Source organism: Benincasa hispida, chromosome 2 (genome assembly GCF_027475165.1).
Source record: "Benincasa hispida cultivar pf3 chromosome 2, pf3_genome.v1.1, whole genome shotgun sequence".
Lineage (NCBI taxonomy): Eukaryota > Viridiplantae > Streptophyta > Magnoliopsida > Cucurbitales > Cucurbitaceae > Benincasa > Benincasa hispida.
Window position 1 is genome coordinate 66539233 of NC_143479.1, and position 26362 is coordinate 66565594.

A 26362-nucleotide genomic window follows, 5' to 3' on the forward strand; every position below is an offset into this window, starting at 1 on the left:
TCTTTCTCACTTATGGTTTAAAAACTATTCCATTTTTTTTTATAATTCATCTAGTTGTCCAATCACAAATTGATATGTGACAAACTTTTCTCTCTCTCCTTTTTTTTTAATACTAACGTATAATTTGAGTGGACTTGAAAAAATTGAAGACAATCCAAGATGAACTAAATATTGTTCTATTTTATTTTTATTTTTGATCAAATGCTTGACCAATATTGGTTCAAAAGATGATTTAAAAGCTAAGGGTGAGGATATTATTAAATATTGTTCCTATATGGTTTTAAAAGGTCAAAACAATATTGTAGTTAATTGGGGGTGTTTAAAATGCTGAGTTGGTTATTATAATTAAGGGTCATTATAGTTTGTTGGTTATAATAGTCTGTATTTGGGTTGCAGATTATTTTAGTCTGGGTGAAAAATAGTAAACGTTGTAATGAAGAAGGATTTGAAAATAATATATACTATAGTTATTTGTACGTTATAGTAGTTGAAAACACTAACTATTATAATTGAAGCCCCAAAAATATAGAGTGAGCTAATAATCCACTTCACCTACTTGAAGTTTACTTTAAAAATTAAGATCCATTACTCTCATCCAATCCAAACACTCATTTACTCTTATCCGATAATCCATTAGCTATTGCATTTAGCTTAATAGTTCATGTACTTTTTGATAAACCTTAAAATTAGCTATTGCATTTAGCTTAATGTTGATTATTTTTTCTTTAAAAAAATTGAGTATCTTTTAGAATTTTCTTCATCAATTGTGAGAAGAAATTTGTATAAGTTTTGTTTTCAAATATAGCAAAATGAGCCAACTTATTTACACATATAGCAAGTCACTGTCTATAAATGATGGACAGAAATAGATATCTATCAATATCAGTGATAGATAGGAATAGATATCTATTCATGTCTATCACTATGGACACTGATAGAAGATAATAGTAGTCTATCATTATCAGTGATAAACATGAATAGATATATCAGTGTCTATCACTATGGACATTGATAGAAGATAATAGTAGTCTATCATTGTCTATCCACTAATAGATTATAATATTTTTCTATATTTGAAGATATTTTTAGTAGTTTTTCTATATCAAACAATTACCTTTGCATAATGTCTTTTTTTAATTAAAATTATTATTATTTAACCAATTCTAATAAAAAAATATTTTTGAACGATTAAATTTAATATTTATTGAAAATATAAAGGTCAAATTTGAACAATTAAAAATATGAAAAAAGTAAAATGAAACTTAAGATGCATAGATTAGAATGGTAAAAAAAAAAAAAAAAATCAATAGAAAGTAATTTTAAAATAAAGACAAATTGCAAAAACCAACTCTACAGTGTAGTGGTAGTTGCGAATATACCCTTAGACTTTCAATTTAAAAATTGAAACCTCAAAATTGTGTAAATGTTAAAATTGGTTAAAATTGGACTTTCACACTTTTTTTTTTTTTACAATTGTAACATTTGTATAAGTTTATGAATTTAAATTTTATCACCGATAATTTTGTAAGTCCAGTTTCTATAATTATTATATACTTAAAAGGTTCAATTTTAATACTTATAAAAGTTTAGGAACCCAATTTTACAATTAATTGCAACTACCACCATATTTTAGGATAGATTTTGCAATTTGCCCCTAAAACAAATTTGTTCTTTTGGTACATTTATTATTATTATTGATCATATAATCGCGTATATTCTAAAATATATTTAATATTAATCAAAGAATTGTTCAATATAAACAATATTGAATGTAAGTAGAAACAAAATAATAGAGGAAATAAAAAAAAATTAGCAAACCCTAAATTCCTAATTTCATTGGGGCTCATCTTTCTTCTCTTATTATATTAAGAGAATCAACATTAGGTACTACTTTTCAATAAAAAAAATTAAACCCAAAAATAAAAAGAAAAAAAGAAATGGAGATTAAAAATGTGTACAATAAAATATTTCATAACAATACACGAATAATATTCGTGAAAGAAAAATAAAAAGATTAAAAAAAGAAAAAAACACCTGGCATTACAAGCCTTTAGGGTGGCTTCTACGAGTTTGTTCTAAAACTTTGACGATCAGCCGGAGCGCCGGCGAGAAGCTCGGCGACGGCCGTCATGGCGCGGACCTGCATCTGTAGAGCGGCGATGTAATCCGACGCTTCTTCAAGAAGGTTCGGAAATGAGATTTTCCGGCAGCCGGGAACCAGCCGGCCGAGAGTTCGAACTTTCCTCTGCACCGTCGGCAATTTTCTCGTCTCGGACCTAATTTTCAATTTCTTCGGCCGGATACAGTTTCCGACCGGCTTCACCTTCTTGAGTTTGAGTCCGAGTCGATTCGTGAGGATTGCTCTGCTCCAGCGAGTCTTACCTTTAGCCGCGACGGCGAGAACTCGGTCCGCCGTCTCGCGGACTTTGCGGCCGTCAATCGAAGATCTCGGTGGAAGCGATGCGGATTTCTGAGCAGTTATTCGATGAAGAGCATCAACTAATTTGGAAGAGTAAATCCGCTGCTCCGAGTCTGTTGTCCAGCGTGTTGTGAAGTCCGTGCCGCAAATGTCGGCCGCATGATTCTCCGATTCGATTTTTCGGCGTTTACTCGGTCGGTGGTCCATGAAATCAGAACTCCTCAGGTCTTCAGAAATCGCATCCATGTGAAGAAATCAATCGAGCAATACAGAGAGGCAGCGTCAAAGATTAAAGAATCTGCAAAAGAAAGAAAGAAAAGAACAAAAGAAAGATTAGATTTCAGAAATTCAGAAAGTGGAGAATGGAGAAGACAACAGATTTCATGATTTGCAGCAATGCTAAAGCAAAATGAAATAGAAATTGAAGAGAATAGCAGAAGATGAAATACCTTTAGAGGAAGAGAGTGAGAAATGGTGAAGAGACTAAGAATGGATATTAATGGAGGAAGGGAGAGAGGAAGGGTTTAGGTTTTTAGTTGAGAGGAGAATGAAGAAAGGAAGGAAGGCTGATTTTTAAAGCAAGAAGAAGGCAACTACGCGGCCTCTTCTTAATCACATCAATTTCTTGTCCTTTTTCTCTCTCTCTATCTCACCATTATTTATTAATCTTTATCCTTTATTTATATTCCTTTTTCTTAAAAAAGAAAAAAAAATAATCTATTTTTCTAATTAATTTGATCATACATATTACATAATGGTTTAGATAATTCTCATTCCATTCAAAGAAAAATGATGTGTTATAATTGGACACGTGAATATGCCACGTTTGAGACAAGTTGAATTTATTACTTTAAAGCTCAATACTTCCATTCTTTTATCTCACCATTGTTCAACTCAATTTGATTTAATAACGTCATTTTTACATGTTTTGAAATATGGTATTACTCCGGTTAAATACACTCAACTTTGAAATGTTATGATTGAGTCACTAAAAAAGAAGATATATAATTTATTAATTAAACATTAATATATTTTAGTTTGTGAATAATAGAAAAACCATCTTTAACAACCATTTAAGTTTTTTGTTATCAATTTGTGTAATATTGAATAAGGTAGGTCTACATAAATTAATTACTAAATTATAAACTAAATTCTTATAGATTGTCAATCTCAACCTTAACTTAACTGATTTAGGCATATATCATCGACTAATTAGTTATGAGGTTTGAATCTCACTTATACACCATGGTTACTAATTAGTTATAAGGTTCGAATCTCACTTACACACCACATATTGAATCGAGGAAAATATGCGTGTGTGCATATATATATATATATAAATGAAAAATCTTATATCTTAAACATTTACTTGTAATATTCATATAATATCTAAGGGGAAAAAAGTTATAGTTTCTTTTTCTCTCTAATGTAGTGGATAAAGGGTTCAATCAGGTTATTACTTGAAAACTAAGAAATGTGCAAATCAATAATAATCAAAAGATAATTAGTTCAACCAAACAAACCATAATTAAGCTTTGTAGATAAGGGCAACTAATTAATATTATTGGCTTAGTGATTTAATTAATTAGGATTCTTTTTTTTGTTAAATTCTAAACTCATGTTTGTAACAATTTATGTTTTTGATTCTTAGTTTTTCTAATTCACGTTTTTAAAAACATAAATTGTACAAGTTTGATAACTAATTTTTTTCTATTGTTAAAAACATATTTTTCAATTTTATTTTGTTTTCTAAAAAGTTAAAGAAAAAAAGAGTTTGTGCATTAGAAGAAATGGAATATATGGAGGCATAGAGACACAAATAAATCTTTTTAGAGAAGAGTTAAAATAAATAGTAAATTTAGAGAGATAAATAATATTTAGAAGGAAAAAAAGATAGGTTAGAAAGAAAGTATTAATTAGAGTGTTCTTGAATATTAGTCAGAAAAATAAAAAGAAAATTGGAAGGGGAGAGATAAATTTTAGAGAGAAAATGTAAGAAAGGCCAAATTTTAGAGAGGGGGTAAAGTTTGAGAGTAAAAAGATATAGAAAAATTAAGATAAATTAGGAAAATAAAGAAAAGCTGGGAACCGAAGGTTAGAAAATATTTTAGGTTCAGAAAAGTTGAAGGTAAAATTAAAATTAAATGAGAACAAAAAAAGAAGTAAATTTTAGAAATAAATATATTATTAAAATGGATTATAGGGAGAAAAGTTTGGGGGGAAAGAAGTGTGAAACCCGAACCCTATTTTCCCTACTTAATGAGTAATTACTATATTAAACAAGTTAAGGGAAAAGTTTGAGAATAAGAGAGAAGTTCTAAGTGTTGAAATAGGGCTCTCGGGTAGTATGTTAGGAAGCATTTAGTGAACAAAAAATTGGCTAAGTGTGGGAATTATAAGATGTGGCTAAGTATGGAGTTAGACGTGAATATGACCTTGCCTTGGGCATTGATATGGGGGCCATAGGCATTGGTCTTGTCTTTAGAGGTTAGACAAAGTCCATTTAATGGCTAAGTGTTGGCCGTGAAAATGGTGGTTGAGCATAGAAGCAACCAAGGTAAGGATCATACATCGAGTATGCATAAGCGAGGAAAGGAGCGTGCATCGAGTATGCATGAGCGAGGAAAGAATCGTGCATCGAGTATGCCATTGAGCATCGAGTAAATGCCATCGGGCATCGTGTATGCCATTGAGCATCGAGTATGCCATCGAGCATCGAGTTTGCATACACGATCAGCCTTAAGCATCGTTTAGGAAGGCCAACTATGTTGGTTTAGTGGAGTTAACCCACTAAGTGGGTGTTGTGGCAGCCTATTAAGGATGAATGGCTGGCAGGTTCAAGTACAAAAGGGGAAAGTTGACTTCAAAAAGCTGTTTTGAACAAACCACTCGAGCATTTGAAGAGATTCCAAAGTCATCTGAAAGCTAAAGAAGTCTAGTTGATGGTGAGGGTTGTCGGAAGAAGAAACCATCAGGAACTTGCTGAAAATTTGAAGAAAGTATAAGAAGGTCAAGCTCTCGGGTAAACCAGGGCTAGTGCTAGAGTTTTTAAGATTCCGGTCAAACCACAAAAAACTCTAAGCTCAAATTTTGAGGCAGCTGCTTGGGATGAATAAACAGGTAGCTCGATGGTCAATCTGTCTTCATTCAAATTTGATCCTACAACATCTATAGTGGGCTAAGTAGGCGATCATAAGAGGCTTGGACGCCTAAGGACAAGGTTGGACGTTGGTATGCAGCTTGTGGAACACCTAGGACTTGCGATGGACACTTGATGGTAGGCATTGATGAGGTGTGTTGTTGCCTAGCCAAGCCTGATTTCTAAAGTTATTCTAAGTGTTCAACGCTCAGGAGGGTTGACATTAGAAGGTAAGGTCACTATGTGAGGAAGATTATGAGTTTAAGTATAAAAGTTAGTCTCAAAAGTGAGACCATAACTACTAGCTAAAATATGTTGTTATGTGCTCAGGGTTGACATCAATAGGAGAAACTTATCAACCCCAAAAGATTGACCAAGGCTGTGAATGACTATAAAAGTTTTATAAATGTTTTGAATGTTTTAGTTAAAGTTTATTCTCATGCTAGTTTATTCTAAAGTAAGTTTTCCAAGCAAACCAAATTTAGAAAAAATGCCAACACATGTTAGTTTCCAAAAGAGAATTTCTAACATATGTTTAAAATAGTGATGTACTAGGTGAGATGAGGTATTCATTAGTTGTTATGTGCTATGATACATGACTTAAGTAAGCTTGTTAATGGAATTATTTACTAAAAGTTATGAATAGCTCGATGCATGCTAGGTTATAAAGATATAAAGTACGAATTCAGTTAATGAGCATGCATTAGGAGTAAAGTTCTCATGAATGCTATATCTATGACACAATATTTTTAGTAAGTCTTTCTATGAAAGTATTTTCTTATGATGAATGAACAAAGCAATGGTGAAGTACTAGGAAAAGGTATCTGAGCTTAGTTTTAGTTATGATCCTTGATGTCAGGATCCAGGTTAGTTATACGTGCACGTATGTCAGGTATAAAGATTTAGGATAGAGGGCTGAGCAAAATGATCTCTCCCTCAAAAGAAGATTAGCATGGAGGACTGAGCAAAAGGGTTTATCCCTCACATGAAGATCAATGATAAGGTGATGGCAAAAGGGTCTACACCTTAGCCTAGGTTATAATGGGAGTTGGATAAAAGGGCTCCCTCTCTCAACCTAGTATCAGTTTAGTTATGTTTTCAGGTATGATATGTTTTAAAAAGGTTTTATGTAAAGGCTAGGTTTACAGTTGGAAAATCGAACAAAAGGGTTCTTTCTCAACTGAGGATCAGACTAGCTATGTTCCAGAAATATTATGTTTGTAAAGTTATGCACAGATTTTGCTTGGTCAGTTTTCAGTTTCAGTTTTCATTTACCAGTTTCCAGTTCAAGCATGAGATTTATGTTTTAATTTAGTTACTCATTGGGCTTCTTGAAGTTTATTCTTTTCTTCTATGTTTTTCTTTCCAAGTAGCGGAAGAGAGGAGTTCCAGAGTGCTGCTAAGGTCAAGGTCTGCCACACCACAATCACACTTCTAGATTTAAGTTGTTGTTGTAAACAGTTGTAGCTAAAGGTATGGAGATTGTATAAACGTTATACTGTTCATAATAAAATAAGTTAAGTCAACAACTGTTGTTTATTCTCTAATCTCTCAAGAGTGTAGAATTGTCAACCTCACAAATGAAGAGACCATCTCTATGTATAGAATTCTCAGGTGGGCTTTGTGGGCTTGGGCTTGGTCTATGGGCCTGGCCCTCGGACCCAATTATCTAAACTTCAAGAGATGTGAGTCAGAGAGTCTTCTGATTGTAGAAGATTCTCTCTAAGCTCTAAAGAGTGTAGAATTGTCAACCCCACAAATGAAGAGACCTCCTCTATATATAGAATTCTCAAGTGGGCTTTGTGGGCTTGAGCTTGGTCTATGGGCCTGGCCCTCGGGCCCAATTATCTAGACTTGAGCCTACTTTGGCATTTGGGCCAAATTAAGTCTATTTTTTGGGCTTAACTAGACTATCGCCCCAAATTATTATCTCAAATTGGGCTAAATTAATTTTACTCAATCCAACGCTTGTGATGAAAACACGTGGCGTCATCGAAATTTGTCTTCAACTTCACTTTGGGACACATGTCAACTCTTAATTGATCCCAAGTTTGATGATTTGGAATGTCATCATTAATTTAGTAAATGAGATGACAATTAGTAATTGGTCCAAAATTTTCCTTTCAACAGGTACGAGTTCTTTCCTCCTTGCTCTTTTTATCATTTTATCGTTCAATAATTCTTATTTTGTCGTCATATTTTTTCATTTTTTTTACTTAATCTGTTTTGTTTTTCCATTCATGGAGTTTCTTTGTTTTTTTCCTTATTAATAAAGGATTGGTAAAACGAAAATTTAAAAAAATCATGACCTTTGGAAAGAAAATAATCTGTTTTATGAAAAAGAAAAATTTGTTTCTAATTTTTCTTTTATTTTTTTATTTACTTATAATTTTAAAATTTACTTATGATTTTTTTTTTTTTTTTTTTTGCAAAAAAAACGAAGAACTTATGATTTTAGAAAATAGAACCGTGTCCTTGGGAATTTTTACATGAAAAATTATTTGTACACCATATGTGTTATCAATGTCAGGATTTTGAATTAATTTCAGTCAAAGTTTTCGGTTTTTATTTTGGATCAGTTTAATCTTTTCACCATCCTCAAAATATTTAATTCTTTCCACATCATTTTCGAATATCAAATTATTATTTACTTCGTTTCAGTAGATTTTATTTATTTATTTTTTTCTATATTCTTGAAAATGGATCACTTTAATATTGAGATCTCAAGTATATATCGTATATATTGATAATATACTAAAAACATAAATATATATCGTATATAATATGGTTGATTTTCTCTGATATATGCACAAATATACTAGAAAATATAAATATGCATTACATATATTGTTCGGTATATAAGACAATATATTGTACAAATTATTTTGTCCGTACACTTATCATGCATATCATGGTTTTTTCAAGAAAATCCAAATATAATCGAATATATTGTGCGCTATATATCAAATATATCTTGTTTTCTCCTTCGAAACTTTTGATTCTTGCTTCATTTATGAGGGGAATAATTTTCAAATTTTTGAGAAACTTTACTTATTTGTGTAGGTTTTGAAAAGTCTATTTTGATAAATTCATAACCGTGAGAAACTTTTCTACAAACTATTTTGGTAAGTTCATAAGATCTTACCTAGATCTTTTGGTATTAATATTATTATGATATATTTTTTAAAATCTAAATAGTAAAGAAAGATGAAAAAGTAAATTGGATCATACTTTTATATAAAATAATAGTCCATTATTCATGTAAAAAATAGGAAAGTTTAAGACAATAATGTAAGTGAGATTATTTATTTAGGTTATACGTATAGAATGTTTCTTTTATTATTATTATTTAAAAAACCGACCGAATGGGAGAAAAAGCAATTTAAATGTTTGCCACATGTGAAGACTGAGCATTTATTTTATTTTACTTTTTCCTTGTCAAAATCTCTCCAATTTTTAATAGATGTGGACACTTTTGACTATTCAACACAATAATATATATATATGAATTGAAAAGTTATATATAAAAATTTTAGGTTTAAATTACATTTTAGTTTCAAAACTTTTATTATATTTTAGTATTTGAAGTTTAAACTTTTTATAATATTTTTCAAATTTTACAATCGTATAACCATTTTAGTTTTTGATTTTATAAATAAATAGTCTATTTAATGTTATAACTATTTGGTTTTCAATTTTTTTAAAAAATTAAGCTTACAAAAAATAATTTTTAATCCATTTCTTAATAATGATTTCAAAAATCAAACTAAATTTAAAATGATATTAATGACTAAGTATTATTAAAAAAAACTAAAAACCAATATCTCATTCAATAATCATTTGAATTTTTAAAATAAGTTTATAAACACTACTTTATTTATTTCTTTCTTTCTTATTAGTTTACTTCTTACGGATGAAGGATTAAAAGTCAAATAGAATTTTGAAAACTAAAATAAATAGAACTATAAAGTTTATGTACATCATCTGCATTATGGGCTCGTGTTATTAAAAGATAGAAGATATATATCTTCTCGCTTTTACAAACATGTGTGACTCCAACACATGCCCAACATCGATCTGTTGGCCTTTTCGCCTTTATCTCAAATTAATTAATGTTAATTAATAATTAATTAAAGTTTTGATGATAACAAACAATTTGAGAGTTTTAAGTGTCTATTGCGTAGAGTTCAGAACAACGATTCCAACACAATTTGAATAACTCAAATTGGGGCTCAAACGAAGAAAATATGACTGAAACAAACTTAACAGAAAAATCTCGAGTTGATGATGTGGTGAGATTTTTCTCATCAAAGTAAACCAATTGAAAAGTGCCACTTGTAATAATGGAGGAGTGAAACATGATGAGTTTTTTTTTTTTTTACTTTTGCATTGATTTTAAAAAGAAAGTGAATTTAATATTATTTTATATTTATGTCTAATGGCTAGTTTTGGACACAAGGTAGACATTTGCTTTTGGTTGGTTTTAAAGAAATTATTTTAAAAGATATATATTATTAATATTTTTTTTTGTTGTTGTCTAACAACTAGTTGAGTTTAAATTCCCACCCTTCAATTTTCTTTTACCAACATCCAATGATCCAAATTAAACTTGGTTTTCATATTTGCCCTCTATTTTTAAACACTTCATCTTCTTAAATTTCAACAACAATTTCACATCTTTTTACAATCCTTCATAATTCATTAAGCCTCCATTGTTGCTTTCTCCATGCTTCAATTTTTCTTCTTTTCATCTTATTCTTGAGAGATATTTATGTATCATGAGGATTGATTTGTTGTGAGCTAAAATTTGTACATTTAATTTTTTAAGGAGTTTGTCAAGTTGTTATTCATTTCCAAACTATTGTAAGGATTGCTCTTGATCTCGAAACTGTGGAAATGATCAGATTATTCTTGCGCTCGAAAAAAGAACGTCTTACGATTCAACTCTAAGCCGTGGAAATAGTCAAGTTCATAGTGACATACCTAAGAGGAGCTTGGAAAGTGGATGTAGTTCGATGTGTCAACAACTATAAAATTCTCACGGTCAATTTCTCTATCTCTCCTATTTAATTTTGTAATCAATTTGTTATTATATTTTATTGTTTGAAATTAATTGCAATTTTTGTTCTTGAAATTAATTGCTCATATTAGATTATTTTGATTGGTTGTTCTTGAATTTCTATATTCATTATAAATCTTGTTATTAAAATTAAATTGGGGGCTTAAAAACGTTAGTTTTAATTATTTGACTATTTTGGGTTGAATTTATTTGCATGAATTTATGGTTTAAATTACAGCAAAAAGTTTGTTAATTAGTTTAATTGGACTCACATTAGAAAAAAATAATTAATTTTAGGGCTGACAAGAGAAATAATAAATTTTATAATTTCATTTGGAAAAATGGCAAAAAGGATTCAAAACTATAGAAATAGCAAAACGAATTTATATAATAGAAAATACTAATTAGTAAATGACAAAATTACCTTAAAACAACAAAATTAAGTACAAAAGAGAATGCAAAGATACACTACTTCAAAAACAACTCGAATAAAAATCATACAATATGGTCTTTAACGCTTCCAATTGCCTATGGAACGCGTGTATGCGAGGAAAAATGATGGCCAGGCGGTGGGGTTATTAGAAACTTATGGATGTCTACATCGATGGACTTCCTCCAAGGTAAGAAAGAGCAAAGTTGATTGTACCAGTGAAGTTATTATTGACACGTGAGTATTTGAAGGAATTACAACTTCACGACGATGTAACTATTTTTCTATAATTGTGTTTGACATCAAACTAGTTGTAGGGAGTTTCATCGGTTTCATCCACATGACCATTTTGCTCATAGGATCTTGAAAGACAACTTTAAACATTATCAATCCTAGAACGTCATTATTGAAAACAATGTTCAAAGTAGAAACAAAAGTAGAAAACATGTGTGTGAGCAAAAAAGGTCAACGACCTGGCGAGGATGGTCGTCAAAAGCTAGCCATGACGATGGAGTTCAAGAAACGGTTGCTGAACCAACGATCGAAAACATGAGGTTCAAAAGGAGAAAAAGAGATTTTAGGGGGTGGCTAGATGAAGAAGATGAGATTTAAGATTTTTTGTTATCTTAATGATGATGATGATATATATATACTGTCTCAAACATTTAAAGTTTAATTCCCATTTATATGTTTCTTTTTTAGTACAACAAACCATTTTTGTTTCTAAATGAAAATTGAAAACATCGAAAATATGAAAAAAAAAAATTAAATTAATTTGATAGCAATATGTATAAAACAATGAAAAAAAATATTTAGATACAATTGAATTTGTAACAAACATTTTAACAAATCGAAAGTTAGTTAGATAAAATCAAATTTGATAATAAAAGATGAATTCAACTATAACTTGGAGAGAACAATCATAAAGTTTTTGTTTATTGTGATTAATTTGATAAATAGTTAGATAAAATCTAAATTGATAATAAAATATAAATTCAAATATAATTCGGGGGAGAAAAATGAGAGCTCGTTTATTTACAATTACATTGTATTTATAATTCCATTTTCATTGAAGCTTCACACTGTATTTATAACTTCATCAATCACAAAACCTATGAAAAAACCTAACTCATTGTAGAGATATAGCAAAAAACAGCAAGATTGCGAAAGTGAATACTTATTAGTTTGTCAAAAAGATAAATTAATGGTATAATAACATAATAAGATGATAATGAATAAAATTTGATTAAAAAATACAAAAAAAATGATCAAATTTAAATGAAATATCCCGTTTGTTATATGATAATATGTAGAAAATATTGAGTAAAATCTTAATCAGGATAAAAAATTTTAATCGAATTTAAAATAATATAAAACGAATAAAATAATGTAAAATTTAAAGATATATTATAAATTAAAATCAAAATAGTGATAAAAAAAAATTAAAGATTGATTAATTTTGAATATTTTCAAAAAGTGGTTAAATAAAATCAAAACAGATATGAAACCACCAATTCCAACTTTAAAATGAGAGAAAAATCCAACACATTTATCTCTTAAATCCGTTAGATTGAAGTCTCATAGTCAACTATCCATTTACATTATATTTATATTGAGAATTTATATACATTCTCATAACAGACGATTCCATTTACACTGCATTTCTATTGAGAATTTATACACGGTATAACAATTACACAGTGCTCGAAAAAACTGTTAATCGACCAGAGGCAATTTGGGGATTAAAAAAAATATATATCATGTGCGTATCATGCTTTTGCCAAAAATTTATTATTTCATTTTTTGACAAAAATCAAAAGGCACCCCCAATTTAGCTATTTCCTTCCATTCCCCTTAATTTTAAATAAACCCTATTCACCCTTCTTTAGGTTGTCATACCGATCATAAACTTTTAAATAGACATGAAATCACACTATCTATTCAATTAAACAAATAAACGATGAAATAATGGTATAGGGATAAAAATGGAATAAAATAAAATATTTTAAAAATTTAAGATCCAAGAAGTTTAAGGGCAAAATGAAATGTAAAACCAATAATAAAAATAAAAGTCTTTAGATCCATTAAAAAGAAAAAAATGGTCTTGAGCAAAGGCTATTGCAAAAATAGATTTTTCCATTGGAACATGGTTGAAAATTAGACATCAGAAACAAAATTCCAAAAATTTAGAAATGATTAATGGATTGAGGAATCAAACAACAAATGTAAAAGACATAAAAAAAAAAAAAAATAATAAATAAAATAAAGAAACATATTACATTATATGCATGTGATTGTTCTTGATTGGGCATGTTCTAATCTCATTAGAATTCAATGATTTTTGTTCTTTATTTTCCCTCCACAAATTAAGATTTTTGATTGAGACACAATTCCTATTTTTGGGGTGTGGGCATGTTTTTGTTCACATTTTGCATATTAAATTAGTGCAATCTTTTTTCACCCTTTATTCAGCCACCATTTCTTGGTTTATCTTTTTCATATCCTGTATTCTATTTTGTTACATACCCTTTTTCTTTCCACTATAAAACTATACTTTTGTGTGCATGGAACATTCACATGTAATGTTTTTTTTTATTATTATTAATTTTTTAATTTTTATATATATAATAGTAATTGCTTCTCAATTATATATTATCATAGATTTATAATTCCCTTTTATGTTGTTAAAAAATTTAAATAATTGACTTGTGTCCACTTTTGCCCATATTTGATATCACAAAACCAAACCAACATATCTCAGTTGACATATGAGTGTATTAGTAACTATGAGATCTGTGGTACAAATCCCATTTTTACCAATTGTTCTTCAAAAGTTAGACCAAAAATGAGAAAAGGTCCTAAACTATTTTATTTTCTGTTTTCTGTTTTTGAAAACTAAGCTTTTAAATACTACTTTCATTTATCATTTTTCTACCTGTTTGAAAATATTTTAAAAACTCAAGCCAAAAAGTTGAACAAAAATATAAAAGGAGCTTAGGAATGATAATTGTTTGGTTTTTGGCTTTTCGTTTTTTAAAATTGCATTTGTTTTTTCACCATTGTCTATGTTGATTTTCATCTTTTCTAAGAAAACATTTGAATTCATAGTAAAAATTTTCTAAGAAGTTGCACAAATCCTGGATAAACGTACGCGCTGTATTGGAAGACCCAGACGAGAACTGACAGAGTTTTTGGTGAAATGGAAGGATCTCCCCGACGAAGAGATCAGTTGGGAGCGGGCCGAAGATTTGAAGAATGCAGCTCCAGCCATCGCAAATTTTGAACAAGGTCAGTTGACGGGGACGTCAACAATTAAAGTGGGGGAGAATGGCACGGTCATGCTTGTCCAGGGCCTGTTGCCCATGGCCGCATGCCTGATCCAACCCCCTTCTAGCATATTTTCATATCTTGTATTGTATTAGCTTAGTTAGCTTGCTTTCTTTACATTTTTATTGTAAGTGACCACTCGCCCTTTTGCATATGCAAGGGCGCCAATTGGTTTTTTGTTCAGAATGCACTATATGGGGATAAGATTAACCATCACTTCCTCATACCCGGAGTAGTACTCTATAAAGCTGTTGTTGTTGCTTATTGCTTTCTAGTCTACTACAATCTTTCTTTTTTTATTCACACTCATAAAAACATCTTACGAAAACCTTTTCTCCAAACCCGTTTTCTAAAACCGTTTTCCCTAAAACGGGGGTGGAGGTTGCGAGAGGCACTCGGTGTGCCATCGGCAGTCCGTATTCGAGTTGGCTGACTTGTTCGTGAGCGGGAACAAGTACTGCACAATCGCTAAGAGAAGCTTCCGAAAGAGCGATTGTGACACCTAACATCCTTTACTATTTCTATTGTCAAGTTACTCACAAATACGAGACTAACTTGAGTGTCAAATTGTGTGTGATTTGTCACCACACCGATGCTCAATTTATTTTATCTTGCAGGTACTTGAACTATTTTTCTCATAGTACAAATTTACAATGGATGAAATTTAACATATTGTCATTCATATATTAAAAAATCTGAAGGTTGAAGGCACTAAGACGGTGGGTTGGCTAACATATATATGTCGGTTGGTTGTCGATTTTTCTATAAAAATAGGAAAATCGACAATCAGCCAATTAAGAACTATCTTTGACCGATAAATTGTAATACGATCAAATCAATTTTCAATGCCTTTATGTACCCCTTTAGAATATAATAGTAATTAATTTTGCCTTAAAAAAAGCGCAATTAGTCATGGTTTTGAAGCTTGTGATGTCAAGTTTAAATAAATTCTTCGTCATATTTATATTATTATTAATATTTCAAGAAACATTGAATTTGATCACACTTTCTTCTAAAAGTATGCATGCACCAACCATAATCACAATTTGTCAATTAGTTAGACACTATATATATATATATATTCTAATGGTCAAGGTTTAAATGTTGGAATTTTCACTAGCAAATTAAAATAAAAAAAAAAACAGAAATGATTTTTCAATTTTAAGAATTTGAACCCATAATTAAAGGGGGAAAAATAGAAATGTAGGAAGTATGCGATATGAACAGAGACAAGGAGAGATGAGAAGAATTGAAGAATTCAAATCTAAATAAATAAATAAATAATGGAAAATGAAATTAGGGAGAAAATGGGAGAAATTTGGAAATTTGTGGCCTCTCAACCAAATCACTAACTCCATTGCCTCCTTCCCTCAGACAAACTCTCACCTACAGACCATTTGACTCCAATTTTTAATTTCCTCAATAATTTATTATGCGTTTACTTTACTATTTATTTATTTATTCCATTTTTACTTTACTACTAAATTTCAATAACTTGTGGATTCAAACATAGTACAATGGATATAATACTTATTACTTTTCGATCATAATCTTATAATTGTTGAGTTGAGCTAAGACTATATTTATACCAACAGAAAAGTAATAAATGAATGGCAATATGAAAAATAGGCCCCAATAAATTACGTTTGTTGTTATTTACCCTGTGTTCTGTACCACTGACACGTGAAGTCCACTATCCAATCTGTAATAAAAAAACACAAATTGATTGACGAACAGAGGGTTATCAATCTGTCTGCGTTTCGAAATTACATTATCATAACCATTATCGTTACCATGAGTGTATTATTACAATATGAGAAGTATGGATTTGTCACATTTACTGTTATTATTATCGTTTAGGGTCAAATGGTAACGATAAAACAAATGTAATAAAATCATAATTATAAGTAAACTAATCAAATTTGAAATTATCGTGATCGTCGTTGTATTTTTTTTTTCTTTTTTGAGTACGTCATCAATACTTACATTAGAAGGGAATGAATTTGGATAGACATCCAAATATAATATAATGTCTCATCTAATCTGATTCTTTTGCAGATTGTTTTGATCAAAGGAAAAGAGTTGAATAAACAAATCCTATAGAATTAGCAAAAGATTCATTCTTATCCATAAGCAAAAGATTAATAAATCAAACTGATAAAACTCTTGAGGGCTTTAATGAGGTAATTAACAAGGTGGTAGCATAATTAAGAATTTAAGAAAAATGCAATATTTTAATGCTGTGATTGAACAAGACAGTGGAAAACAACAAAATTTTAAGAAAAAGCATATGATTGGTTTGTGTTCCAATGCCCCCTAACATGGGTTTATGAATATTATTAATTTCTTGTCTCACGCACATTCACAATTTAATATACATCTCTCATTGGCTAATAATTGATGTGAAATTGACCACTAAACCATTTTGTTTATTTCATTTGTCACAGATTTCGCTCTAAAATCAAGTGTTTGTTTAAAATGACTTTTCAAAAGCTGAAAAATACATTTTTTTTTTAATGTAAACAAATATTTCTAAACAGTTGAAAAGTCTTTACTATCGTCCTATTTTTCTAGTCCTCATGAACAACTGCTTCGTTTCTTATTGTCGAATGATTTTGGCACAACAAAATGTAACCATTTAATTTCATGTCTTCTAGGTAAAAACACGAGACTTGTTCAGGATGGTCTCAATATTAATTGAAAAGAAACTACAAGAGTTCAAACAGTCTCCAACTCTAATGAATTGCGGTAAATTATCAAAACTTTTAACAGGTCATTGAAAACAACTTTTCAAAGAGTTTTGGATTTGAGAAAAAAAAAAAAAAAAACAATAAATAAATCCACAAGGCCAGCGAAATGGTTCTTTTGAAGAAAATTATGATATAATCATGTGAACAAGAAGATGAACATGGTGTGTCGTGGAAGAAAAGCTGTCAAATTTGTGTACTATCATATCTAATTGGATTATATTGATTAAACAAATGCATTCCTTCCACATGGTCACTCTAAAGATCTGTCTTTTTCATACTAAACAATTAAATGAAGAAGCTAATCTGTCACTTGGGATTTAAACATAATTCCAAACAAATCTGCAATTGATACACAATACAACATTATCAATGTGCAACTAATTAATGTCTAGGTGTGCATTGTACGTGCAAATTTTATAAGAGATTCACCAACTTACTTGGACCAATGAGGTGTTCCCGCTACTTGAGCCACGACGATGACAGATTACCTGACCACAATTAAGAATCATTACTAGAGGGTATCTGATGTGAGTCCTTAGAAGAATCCTGATGTTAAAAAATTTTGATGTAACACATGAATATAAAAGAAAAATAATAATTGCATTGTTCATACCTAACAGGCAATATGTAATTGCTTGAAAAACATGCCATCCTCATGGAATTTCTCAAGCGATTTATGAAAACTTCTACAAACAATACTGAAAGCTCATTGAATTCTCATCTTGATAATAGAATAAAAACTCTAGATCAAGTGCATTTCAACCATTTGAGACAAGATTCGATGAATTTTACCACCAAACCATCTCTCCTTTCTTTTTCTCATCTCCATTATTGAATTTTGATACTTTTGTACAATGAAAATATGTATAGTCTGAGAAATTCTAAAGATTATTTCTTTTTTCTTTTTTAATAAGCTCCACTCCTTCCACTCCTTAAATTATGCTCATTCCTGATGGTGGTAAAGGCTTGAGATGTTTGGGGATGCCCTCCAAATTACTGAGTTCAAATGTCGAAATGAACTATGATATAGAAAAACAAAGTTTTTTCTTCGAATCAATCAAATGTTCACACTAGGGAAATGTAATTTTCAATTGTCAACCGAAGATCACTCTCTTCTTCCAATTTACAAAACTAGTATACACTCTTATTTAATACTAAGTTACTTGCTAACCGGAGGAAAGAAATAAAATGCTTATGCATTCATGTGTTAGTGTGAGTATTATAGTGGCAAGCTGCTTGACGAAGTTTTCGGCTTCACTTCAAAGGCGAGTGTGACTTCGGCCTTGCTCATTTCTGATACTTCCTCACGAAAGGGTACCTCAAATAACAATGATTTATATAGACACACCTCATCTTCCTTGCAATAGTAAACCTGTAATCATAAATTAGATTAACTTTATAACCAGAATAACCATAGGAACATTAATAGACTGTCCTGATAATCTGAAGAATACTGATTCTCATGTTGTCAAACCCTTCATGTAAGAAGTACCTTGCAACTTATTCTTCCAAGTGAAGCTGTAGGAGAGGATCTCTTAAAATGAAGGCTAGCAAATCCTTCTGGACTAAGATATCCATCAGATGGGTCAATAGACAACGCACTCTCAGGCTCAGTTTCAACGTTAAATTTGCTCCGAGCTTCCTGAAATTCAAAGAAGAAGGCAATAGATGAAGTGTATGATTACTGATGAACATGACTGGCCATGCATTACAAGAAGTAATCAATATCTACAAGTGTTAAAATCACCAATTGACCTAAAAGCTTAAGCTGATAGGTGAAGGTAAATTTAATATCATACCAACACTTTAACAGTCACCTCACTTGTGGACTTGGCAATTTGTAGAAGATTCAATAAGTGAAAATCAATATTAATTGGGAAGGAAATAACATTTCAGGGATTAAAAAAAAAGGCTTATCACGTTCATGAAAGAATGTAAAGTATAGGGATGAAAGAAGACCTTAGAGAAATGATACTCTTCTGGTAATGATATTTTCAGAGATAAGTTGCCCTCACTGAATGAGCCCCCATCGACAATGATCGTCTGAGTGTCAGGTGACTGTCTACGAAGCCGTTTAAGAGATCTGGTTTTTGGATTTGGAGGTTGAACTCCTTTCAGTTCCAATGTTAAGAGTTGGGATTGTTCTCTATTGTTCAGGTCTAAATATCTGATAACATTGTTGTTTGTATCAGCAATAAAAAGTCTTCCTGCATGGGCAGAAGAAAAGTATCTAAATGCAAGCTTTTGAAATAAATAGCATACTTGCATAAGGATACATTTCATCGTTTCCTTCTAATTTATTTTCCACATAATCATGCTATATTGTATACAGGTAATACTTGGCAGGGCCAAAATAGCTTCAAAAGAATGAACTTAAAATTTATTGTAGTGACATGCAAATGTTTCAAATTCGAAGATAGAGATGCAGTATATTTCCTTCTTTGAGATTCCATAGATTATCTGATTGTCATGAAATTGCAGAATCTCACTTTTGTGGTGCAGTATAGTCGTACAAAATAATTCTCCACTTCATGAAAGTGAGTATACACAGACAAAATTGTTAAAAGACTGAATTTTTTTCACAATTTGTTTCAATCGATATACTTGCTTGATGATGCGATATAAATTAAGTCAATCTGATCTATGACCGGTGCACTAATAAAAGATCAGGAAAATGATAAATAAAGAAAATAGATGGTTCAGTCTCAGTAAATTCTAAAGGGTCTTGGAACTTAGACGCAGCCAGGATGTTACCAAGTTAAGTAAATGAAAACTTTTCATAATGTTTATAGTAATATGTTCTCAAATGAGTTGAGTTATCACCTCCAGCTTCAGTGATTCCAGATGGCTCTGAAAGCTGCAAAACACAATTGTATGAGAGTTATTTATTTTGTCACATGCGCATACCAAATAAAAGCCTCTAATGATAAAGGCTTATAATTCAGATTTTGAGCTTCTATGAGAAAAACATACTAAGAGATCTCATGTCAAAAACCAATGATAAGTTGATAACTCCAAATACATGGCAGGAATTGATACTCCAAACACAGACATCATTTGATATTAGCAGGCAAAGAAGTTAAAATTATGAAACATTATATATATATAAAAAAAAAAAGAAAAAAAAAAAGAACAAAGGAGTAAGAACTTGGAAGATAAAATTATGTCCCTCCAGACAAAACTTTCAAGCTCTGCCCCTGAATATCAACAGACATGCATCCAGCAATTAGTCATAAAAACCAGAATGTTAGCAGCAGCAAAAAATTAGGTACAACATAATATCTTGAGTTTGCAATTACAACTAATGGATACATTCTGAATTATGTCCCAGTTCTATCCACAATTATAAGTATATAGGGGAAGGATAGTTCCTAACCTGTGCTTCTAAGGCTGTCCCGTCCTTGAAACCAGCTTTCCCTGTTCCTGCTATTGTAAATACCTTTTTACTGACTGGATCTAGCATCTTGATCTGAAGTGATTAGGGATAAAAGAAGACTTAAGCATTACAATCTTGATGATAAAGTAAATAAAGCAGAATAGTAATGTCTTATAAACCATATGGAGACAAGGTAACTCGTATGATGTTCTGAAATATACTTAAACCCCTTGAGGAAAGTTCTTATTCCATTATTGGGTCCACTTCCAGTTTTTTCATCAAATTGTAACCCTCCAATTAGAATTTGAGAAAATTTCTTAAACTGATAGTAACAAATCCAGAAGCCTCAGGTTGAAACTTGTAAATAGAAAAGAGAAATATGCATTCACAAAAATCAGATGGCGAAGTATAGTTTTTTGTCATTAGGTGAAAACATGCGACGCATGGAATATTCAACACTCACAGTAACATAACAGAACCACCGAACCAGCAACCTTAACCAATGATGCTACGATAATACATTCAAATCACAGAAGTAAAACAGTAACTCTTTTCTAAGTACCTTATGATTATAGCTATCTGCTATATATATTTGACCATCTTTTGAACACAATACCCCCAATGGATGTTGAAGTAGTACTTCAGATCCTACACCATCATGATCTCCAAACTGCAAGAGTTAGAAAAGAGCAAGTGATATAGAAGATTTTTCTGCTAAAAATTGTAACAAAAGGGAAAAACTTTAAACATTAATAAAACGAAGTTACCTTAAACAAATTGTCTGAGAAAATTGGGTCACCCCCAGCCAACAATCTTGATCCACCTGTTTTTAGGTCAACTGCTCGGATGGAGCTACTCTCACTGTCAGCAATATAAACCTCCGAAAAATCTACAAATCAACAGATGAAATCATAAGTATTTGGAATACATCTTAAATCAAGTTGAATTCATTAAGTTCTATTACCCGGAGACAAGGAAAGTCCAGAGGGCTGAGCAAATGATGTACTTGTAGCACTATTTCAATGAGAAAAAAGAAAATGATGTCTTAATTTAAAGACTTTAGATAGATGAAATATTTCAGAAACAAAATCAAATGTGAAACATCTGGCAATCAAAATAATGGGTAAAATAGCACAAAATGAGTATTGTAGTGAACTCAGGAAATGTGTTCCAAAGAAAAACTCCACAGTTTATTCAAAAGGATCCATGGCTACTTGAACTCATCTACTCCAACAGCACAATACCTAATCTCACTAATATCGACTGTAAAAATGCAACATCTCACCCTATCAACCTTTACAAACTGTCTTTTCATTCTCCCCCCATATTCCATGGCTTGCAATCAAAATAATCAATGGAGCTTGTCCTGCATTTCTCTACAGTTTTACCTAGCTTTAACTCCCACTCATCACAATGTGCTCTTGGTACCAGATTATTAGGTAGGTACCGCAGTAGGCTCACAAAATTAAGTCCCAAAGTAAGAAGATCTCCACATTTTAAACTATCCTTGTTTATCTATTTAAGGAGAACAAGTTTCCAACCTACCAAGCTCCAAAGCTAGAATATCCGTGCCTCATGGAAATTACTTGCCTAAAAAGGCCATTAACTCATCTTCGTCAACTATCCATTTCTGCTTTTTGGCCTTTTTTCCCATGCTCAAGCTCACTAACAGTTAGAGGCTTAACAATATGAAAGCATGAAAAAAATTTGGCTAAATTATTAAAAATATCCCTAAACTCTTTTCCCTTTGTTTCAAAAGTATTCCGGTTCTTTCAAAAGTTGCAATATCACTTTTGATCATACAAATCCAGGTCTCAATTTCTGATAAATTCTAAAGGATTTTTATTTCAAGTATAGTTTTGAAATATTTACGAAAGGTCAAGCATAATATTGTAACTTTTGAAAGAATAAAAGTTTAGAGCACTTTCTATAATTTAGTAAAAAAATTAGGAGCAAATACAATGTTACATATTTTGATAATTTGTTTCTTTATTAGAAGTGTCCTCAAATTGTAGTCGATTGAGCTCTTAAAAAAATGTTGTTGGAATCATGTCACTTCATTAGCCTTTAACCATTTCATTTGATTCAAGTTGTTACTATAGTAGAGTCCAATTTTCAGTAACAACAAAGAGCTTATTTTTCTGGATTACCTGGATCCATTTAAGTTCCTTTCAAATCCATCACCACTAAATGATTTAGTTACTCCATTTAAAGTATCATGCACCCAGATCTGGTGTTGGCCAGCCATGGCAATGTAGACCTTTTCATTAATGGGCTCAAAACAAACATCCCAAGGAGAGTTGAGAAGCTGAAATATGAGATGCGACTTAAAAGGTTTGTAATAGATATTATAAACAATTTGTTATTTATTTATTTATTTATTTTTTATGGGAATGTAGACCTTTTCATTAATAAGATCAAAACAAACATCTCAAGGAGAGTTGAGAAGCTGAAATATGAGATGAAACTTAAAAAGTTTGTACTTGTAATATCATATACAATTTTATTATTATTATTATTATTATTTTACGTTTCTCCCTCTAAAAATAATTATAACAAATTTAAAAAAATTAACCAACAAAATTCCTTTAGTTTCACGGGCATTTAAATGTGACCTTTTTCCTCTTTAGTGCAGTGCATGCATCAATTAAGAGTGCCAAACCATTTTGTGAAGAATTTTCTCATTGTAGGGAACCATATATTTGGACAAGCATTTTTAAATTTAAACAAAAGGTTGATGTGAAGCTTGTTTTGAATCTTGCCTGAGATGTTCCTTCTCTTCCCCCTTGATAGTCAGAGCCTTTAGTTCCATCTCCTGCAAGTGTACGTACGGTCTCTTTGACAAAGTCGACCTCCCTAAATAATAATATGTTCAGAAAAATTATTGGTAGAGTCCAGCAGAAGGAACAAGGAAATGAGAAAGACAAAATGATCAGGAGGTTGTGCCATTAACTCTTATCATTGTTTTCCTCCTTTTTCATTGGGTAAATACTCATTTTCTTTATTTTGCACATGTATAAAAATAAAACACTCAATAATAAAAAATTCAAAATAAAATAAAAACTAAACGCATATGGACTATTGTTCCTTCAGAGGAATGCATTGCAAACATTATCCACATATTCTTTTAAACTTCTTTAACGACCAGAATATAAGCTATTGATTATAAGATCGTTATGCATTGATGCTGAAACTGAAAGACACCCATACCTCAAGGCATGGTTCTCGGTATCAGCAACATAAAGTAGGTTTTTCTTTGCGTTATAAGCCAAGCCCTAGAGAACCCACATGCAGTAAGTTAAGCAATATACAATTCATTTAAGAGGAAGATATACAGATCTTCATTGAACGCCAATGTTGGTATATAAAAGCCAGACCTCAAACTGCATGTATAGGGCTCTAATGTGATGCTTACCTGAGGGCGATTGAAGGTGGCATCATCAAAGTTGCCATCACGTAAACCATCCTCTCCTGTGCTCCCAATTTGTAAAAGGAAATTCCCACTTAGATCAGTTACCACCTAATATCCAGTATTAAAAAATAGTCAATCCCCTGCAAGGTTTATCGCTGCTTTTTGGTGTTCTCTTTCTAAGTTTTATGTGAATTTTTCTATACAAGTTATTTGTTTAATTGGGGGGCTTTATTTTCTGATTAATCTTTGTTCTAGTGCATGGTTCTCTTAGGATTGTACTCTTTAAGTTCTCTAGCTCTCCATTTTGTTTCCTTATATTTTGAGCGATAGTTTCTTGTCATTTTATCAATGAAAAGTTGTGTTTCCTTTTAAAAAAAAAAAAAAAAAAAAAACATTTAACTTATATAGCTCTATCATGGTATAAATTTTACCCACATATATATATATATATATATTTAAATCTACTGTAACCCATCAGTTTAAGTTTTTTTGGGTTGATCGGTGTCTTAACATGGTATTAAAGTAGGTCTTATGTTCAAACCTCTATAATGCCGTTTTCTCCCTAATCAATATTAATTTCCACTTGTTGAGCCAAACCTCAACAAAATTGCAAGCTCACAAGTGAGGGTGTTAAATTATTGATATAATTAGATTTATCCAAACCCATCAGCTTAAATTTTTTGGTTTAATAGTAATTTAACACGGTACCAAAGCAGGTCCTGTGTTTGAACCCTTGATGCTATTTTGTAAGACCCTAGTTAGGGAAATATTAGGACTATTATAATGGTTATTAGTAGGGGCATATTAGCAAATAGCTAATAAGCTTGTTAGGGATTTATAAATAGAGGAATTGAATTAAGGGGTGATTTAACATTTTAATTCCTACAACCTCACTTCACTTATTCTCCAATTGAATTGTATTTTGTAATTCTTTTGGCACATATTTGTAATTTCATATTTTCAATGATTTTTTTTTTAAAAAAAAAAGGTTTTCATTTGCCCTGAAATCATCAGAAACAGAATGTGCTTTGTTGGCAAATATGGTAATTGGGTCACAGACCACCTATCGCTTTACACTCATCAGATACAAATAATCATCGATCTCTTTATTCCATAGACTTCTCATTTTCTCTTTGATTATATTCCTTTTTGTAAATTAATTAGAAACTAGTCTCGATAATTTAATTAGAAAAGAATAGTTGTAACAAACTATAACCCATTTCTTTTATGTGAGCTTAAGTAACAAGACACCAACCAGGGTAAACAACGTATGCAAGCTACAACTGAAAGGGAAATATGAAAAAGTTTCAGAAGATTGTACCACATTGTAGTTGATTTTCCTATTAAGCAATCTGCATCTTCTAAAGGAAATAGAGGAAAATGCTTAGATTTATGTCCCTCTCTGAAATTATCAATTTGACCCAAAAGCTTAAGCTGATTGGTGAAGGTAAATTTAGTATTATATCATCTAACACTTCCTCACTTATAGGCTTGAAATATGTAGAAGATCCAACAAGTGGAAATCAATACTAAATGGGGAGGAAATAACATTGTAGGGTTTGAACACAGGACTAACCACCTGCTATAATACCAATCTTAAATCACCGATTAACCCAAAAGCTTAAGCTGAAGAGTGAAGGTAAATTTAATATTATATCATCTAGCACCCTCTTTGGTGAGACAATCCTAAATGATCCAGAAAAGAGATAGCCTTCCTTGAAAGGTATAATTCTAGCAACTTTAAACAATGAGGAAGCCATACTAGAAATATTAGGTTCTCTATCTCAGTCAAATTTTTATTATTTTTTTTAATTTTATTTTTGAATACTCTATCTCACAGTCAATTGAAAATAGTGATATGAAGAGAGCATTAAAAGTTAAGAAAGAGAACCTACTATGCGATTATGATTACTGTCTGATATGAAGAGCCTGTTGTTAAGAATATCAGTAGCCAGTTTCCCAGGAAACTTTAATGGAGATGCAATTAAACGGGGATCATTATCTTTTTCCAATCTCAAAGGAAGTGGCCTGCTGTCAAGGATCTTCTTCTCACTGTAAAACAGAAGAGCCGCCTCCACAAAATCATCAAGATCCTTCATGGAAAAAGTTCCTTGTCAGCCCCAGAACGAGTTACTTGAATGTTCTCTCAACCATTCAACATATAAATATATTGTATTTATCGGAAAATGATATAGGATTTGAGAAATGGTATGGGCATGATTGAGTTGAAACAAGATGTTGATTTCCAAACGTTACATCAATATTGCATGGTTAACCATCTTGTACTAATTTTGATCATGCTTATACTGTGGGTGATCTAGTTTTAACAATTCTAATGCCTAAAAGAAAAAAAAGGAAACAACATTTGAAGTTAAAGTTCGATATTTTTGCTCATAGACACATGACAGGATTTGGTACTCTAACACAAGAAATTTCATTTTAACTCTTCC

At 31.0% G+C, this 26362-nt stretch overlaps 1 protein-coding gene and 1 pseudogene across 3 annotated transcripts in view; both read right to left on the minus strand.

The window, feature by feature from the left end:
• Positions 1-1809: 1809 nt before the first annotated feature.
• Positions 1810-3046, minus strand: LOC120071398 (transcription factor bHLH149 pseudogene; annotated as a pseudogene). The gene is made up of 2 exons (XR_016527499.1): positions 2869-3046; positions 1810-2717 (listed from the first exon to the last, which is right to left on the minus strand). The product of XR_016527499.1 is annotated as a transcription factor bHLH149 pseudogene (transcript).
• Positions 3047-18151: 15105 nt separating this feature from the next.
• Positions 18152-26362, minus strand: part of LOC120070976 (haloacid dehalogenase-like hydrolase family protein) — a 30738-nt gene continuing 22527 nt past the window's right edge. For both annotated transcript variants that reach the window (XM_039022946.2, XM_090310701.1), the window contains exons 16-28: positions 25808-26005; positions 23916-24020; positions 23711-23775; positions 23263-23356; positions 22651-22808; positions 21465-21514; positions 21268-21389; positions 21063-21170; positions 20501-20593; positions 19948-19981; positions 19084-19331; positions 18617-18766; positions 18152-18496 (exon numbers count right to left, since the gene is read on the minus strand). In XM_039022946.2, coding sequence (XP_038878874.1) covers positions 18344-18496; positions 18617-18766; positions 19084-19331; positions 19948-19981; positions 20501-20593; positions 21063-21170; positions 21268-21389; positions 21465-21514; positions 22651-22808; positions 23263-23356; positions 23711-23775; positions 23916-24020; positions 25808-26005 — 1578 coding nt within the window. In that variant the 3' untranslated portion in view covers positions 18152-18343. The remainder of the gene's footprint in view (positions 18497-18616; positions 18767-19083; positions 19332-19947; positions 19982-20500; positions 20594-21062; positions 21171-21267; positions 21390-21464; positions 21515-22650; positions 22809-23262; positions 23357-23710; positions 23776-23915; positions 24021-25807; positions 26006-26362) is intronic.